The following is a 4,531-nucleotide window of genomic DNA, read 5'->3' as shown; positions in this document are numbered from 1 at the left end:
TGCTCTGCAGCAAATATCTGAATACGTGAAATGAGATTAAGTTGTAAAGTTTTACGTGACTGGAACAGGTTCAGAGATAAAAATGTGCAGCCTCTCCCTTCAGATACTGCGGTTTTTGTGCCGTGTGGTTGTTATCGAAACCACAGACTTCATGCTGCAACTTCCTGCCCACAAGCCTGACACGAAGCATTTGCAGAAGAATTTGTTCGACAGGGCGCCTCTTTATGACCTCCCTCGTTTCGACAGTTAATGACTCTTACAGGTTACATTTTCTTTTAAATATTTTCTTTATTCAGCCATTAATACAGTACCACATAAGTTAGAACAAACTAAAAATAAAATAAATAAATTATACAAATACTAACACTCAGCACAATAAATAATCAATAAATAACTCAATAAATATGATAAATATATAAAAAAAATACATTATCCTCCATCAGTTTGTAGTGAAACGACACTAGCAGCACCACATCAGTGCAAGTATATCAAAAGGCGGCACAGGTATGAGTACACAGTACACAACACGGTAGACTCATAGAGATCGGTTTCATGTCAACAAGTTAAGGTTAGCTTTGCTTAGTTACCATTGGTTCAATGGTAAATGCTGCTCACTGAAGCTCCTCTCATGAGACTGAGGGAGCTCAGGGCAGCAGTGAAGCTTCTCCGTGGACAGCAATGTCCTCACAGAGCAAACACACCAAAGAAAGTCTTCCCCGCATCATCCTCCAGCAGATGCAGCATTTTCTCCTCCATTAGCGTCTTCAGACGGTCCCCTTTCCTCAGGTTGAACACTGCTCCCATGTACACGGCCGAGTACCAGTACCCGTCGACATCCGGATCCCCGCCAGCCGTCCTCTGGCAGGCCGTTCGGATGGAGTGCAAGATGGTCTGGAAGGATTCCTCGCTGTCGTCGTTCCCGAAGGAGCTGGACCAGCGCTTCACGGTGTGGCTCAGGTGGACCATGGGTGCTGAGCTGGCATCGTCCTCATTGCCACCACAGCTGACCTGGAAGGAGGCTTGGCTGTAAACGAAGTAGAGGCCGGTGCGGGGAATCACAATCTCGTTGTTCTTCAGCTTGAGTCCTCCTTGAGAGTGGGAGTCATCCACATCGCTCAGCCACTCCACCGAAGTCGTCAAGTTGGTATTGCGCTGCCCTGTTCAACACAAGAGGAATAAGGTGAACATCATTTTCCGACATGAAGAGCTCCCTCATTTTTCTTAGGAGCCCTTTCCTTCAATCTTCCCACTGATCCACTAAAAAGCGCTGAGAAATACACTTGTTTTCAGAAGCATGTTGGGTATTAAATGTAAAAGATGGATTTTTACCTGTTAAGTGGATGGCGGCTCTCACGTTTGACACTTGTCTCAGTGTGTGATGAAGATCTGTAAGAGGAAAAGAAAGACGTTTATAAACTCCATTATCAATTCATAAACCAAAGCAGTTTCTTTCTTTCCCAATAAATCAAAGGAACAATATGACCGGTGTACATGTGGCCACCTCTGATCTCCACAATCTATTGGGATCAGAAAAGGTTTTCCTGGAAATTTTTAAATTTATGAAGGGATTTTTTTTCACCCCCAAAGTTGTACACTTTCTTTTTTTTTAGGTTCTACACTTAGAGTTTCTGAGGTTTCTCTTGCCACTTTCTGAGTTCATCAAGTCACAATTTTTTAAAATCTTTGTGCAAGTTTTTTATTTCTCAAATTTGTGAGTTTATAAATTAAAAATCTCTGTGTTGCATGTTTTCCAACTTGAATTTTTAGAATTTCTCATTCCTAAATGTTGTTTTGTAGCTAGCTAGGTTTAACCTATTAGCTGGACTTACACTTTAAATTTAGAATTACAAATTCAGGTTGCTTTCTCTTCAAAGTGTAAGAGACCCACTCATCATTTTCATAGACCACCTTGAACGGTTAGAAATGCCCTGTCACTAAAGACTCTCGAACAAAATCTTTCAAAAGGCCCACTAAAAATTAGGTTGCTTCGGTTCAGTCCATCTGGGACGTTTTGGTCCACTTGTTCAAAGTGTATTATGTTTCACAGCAGCTACAGAGAGTATGGTACTCACCGAAACTGTCCTCTTCTGGTCTGGAGTCTGGTCTGGAACCGGCCTTGGTGTGAGTGTTGAAGAGCAGAACAGCGGCGGCAGCGGCAGCCAGGCAGAGGGTGAAGGCGAGTAGGACCGTGGTCGTCTTACAGCTTGTTCTTGTCTGTTTCCCAACTTCTGTGCCGACAGCAGCATCGAGAACCACTTTGCATTCACCTTCCATTGCTTCAGAGAAGATACTTGTGTCCTTTTGGTTCAGTCTGAGCTCTATCGTGAGCGTTCTTCTTCTCTTGCTGCTCTAATCTGGTGACTGACACTGCGAGTGGCTCTTTTAAAACAGTTTCCTCCTTTCGAGGGAAACTCCAGTGATGTCACGAGCTGTGACTGAATGGAGATGTGATGAGGAAGACGAGCCCAGAATCTAACCTAACACACTCCCACGCTCACACTCAACCTCCATGACTGGGTTGTCCCACTAAAACAAAATCACCTGTGGACAAACCCAGTCTGAAAAAACACACATCATCCCACAAAGCTCTCTCACACATATAGAGCTTTCCTTATAGGGACATTTCATTGACTTTCATTTGTTCCGTAACCCAAACGTGGCTCTAACCTGAAACTAACCTCCATTCAAACCCTGTTTCCAACTCCAACCGGAACTAGAAAGGTGATGATTCTGTCTCATCAGAACCAGGCTTTGGTCCCCAAAGGATCAGTAACTGCATGGAGAAATAGTCTCTATAATACAACAAAGACGACAACACACATCCACAAGCAGGTTTCTTCAGATATCTTTATTAAGACATGATATTACATTTAGAGATTAAGGGTTCTTTCACACCTGTCCCGTTTGGAGCAGTTGTTCCGAAACAGGGAGCGTTTCCCCCTAAAGATCGGTTCGTTTGGTATATATTGTGGCAGGGTGGAGGAGCAGCCACTCAGCCGATTGGGCACACCTGTGCCCAATCAACCTCTCCACCCTGCCTGGCTACATAAGAAGTGGCTGCACACCAGCAAGAAGTCTGCTGGGAGAAGGTTCTGCTGGTGCACGTGTGGCGGTGTGATTGAATAAAGGAGTTCCTGCACTAAACCCTGTGTCCTCTGTCCTGTCGGTCGGCCCCAGTGGCAACGAGCTTGCTACGTATATGAACACAGCAATCGCGCTCACATGCGGGACAAAACAAGCAAGCCGAGATCTCCTAGGAGAGGTGGTCTCGGCTCGCTTCCATTCCAGACCTGGAGCGGTGCGTTTGCAGTGAGAACATAATCCACACAGCAACCGACACAACTCCATTCATCGTGTATGTGCTACCACGGCGCAAGGAGAAGAGTCGGCGCAGCCTCCACCACCTTCTCTCCTATTGGACACAACTTTCTCTCTTCCTTCTCTCTCTTCTCCCTTCTCTTCTATTGGACGTGCCGAGATGTCGTCACAGCGTGGCACGGTGAAATTAAAAAATGTTCAATTCGGGCAGGCGCCGCTGAGCTCGGCGGCAGAGCGGTCTGCTCTTGCACCGCGGTAGCACATACACAATGAATAGGATCAGCGGAGGCGGTCTGCGCTTTGCGCCCTCTCTGTGAAAGGGGTTATAACCATAGTTGTTTTTCCCCGGGGTACGGAAGAGGAAACTCCCGCGTTCATTTCTGACCAATCAGAGAACAGTTGGTTCACGCATGGCATTTGTTAACAGCTTTGAACCGCTACGGACGGTTGCCTTGTCAACACAAATTAAAAATGAAACAACTGTATCGATTTAGCCCCTGAATCGGAACAAAACAAACGGGCCACAGGTCTGAAAGTACCCTTAGTATTTGGGCAAATTATTTACAAATGAGGAAAAACATTCAAGCTTTAGCATACACAGAAACTCTGGCCTCTGCGTTGGGTTTCACATCTCTTTCACTGACAGGGTATAAATAGAACAGATGCAGAAGTTAATGTTTGTGAAGGCGTTTTAAGTGTTACAAAAAGGAGAATTCTAAGATACAAATCTTCATAACATCCTTCAAGAAAAGAGGGACTTTCCCTAAAGTATTCATCAGCTCGTTCCACCATGGCAGAATCACACATGAGAACATCCTGAACTGAGACAAGCTGCTAGGGCTGCAAGCACCATGTGTCTACAGGTGCACAGTAGTTGAGCGGAGGCATTAACTAATAGGAAGACTTAAGTCAAACATTTTCCCAAACACGCTTTCCCTTACACTAATCACCTTCCATTTTTTAGGAATATTTTTGTGTTTTCTAGATTATTTCTTTGTTGTAACATTGCTTCTTGGCAATAAATCTACTGTTGGAAAGCCTGTTTGGAATGGTGCGATATTTAAGAGAAGGACAGCAGCATTTTCTTCGTTATTCTCCAGTTAGGATGTGTAAGTATGTGCGTGTACATGTGTGCATGATGAATATGTATGTGTGCATGCTTCTCCACATGTGTGCAATGTGTGTGTGTACATGGGGTGGGGGGGAGGGCAGA

At 44.7% G+C, this 4,531-nt stretch overlaps 1 protein-coding gene across 1 annotated transcript; it reads right to left on the bottom strand.

Annotated features, from left to right (window-relative positions):
* Nucleotides 1–337: 337 nt before the first annotated feature.
* tnfa (tumor necrosis factor a (TNF superfamily, member 2)) lies at nucleotides 338–2,353 on the bottom strand. The gene is made up of 3 exons (XM_061742021.1): nucleotides 2,073–2,353; nucleotides 1,330–1,386; nucleotides 338–1,157 (listed from the first exon to the last, which is right to left on the bottom strand). The coding sequence occupies exons 1-3, from the start codon at nucleotides 2,272–2,274 to the stop codon at nucleotides 685–687; spliced, it is 732 nt and encodes a 243-aa protein (XP_061598005.1). The 5' UTR covers nucleotides 2,275–2,353; the 3' UTR covers nucleotides 338–684.
* Between the last annotated feature and the right edge of the window lie 2,178 nt (nucleotides 2,354–4,531).

The sequence above is a fragment of the Cololabis saira genome, chromosome 15 (assembly GCF_033807715.1).
Source record: "Cololabis saira isolate AMF1-May2022 chromosome 15, fColSai1.1, whole genome shotgun sequence".
Classification (NCBI taxonomy): domain Eukaryota; kingdom Metazoa; phylum Chordata; class Actinopteri; order Beloniformes; family Belonidae; genus Cololabis; species Cololabis saira.
The sequence above is the reverse complement of the archived record's forward strand: the minus strand, read 5'-3'. Positions and strand labels throughout refer to the sequence as shown.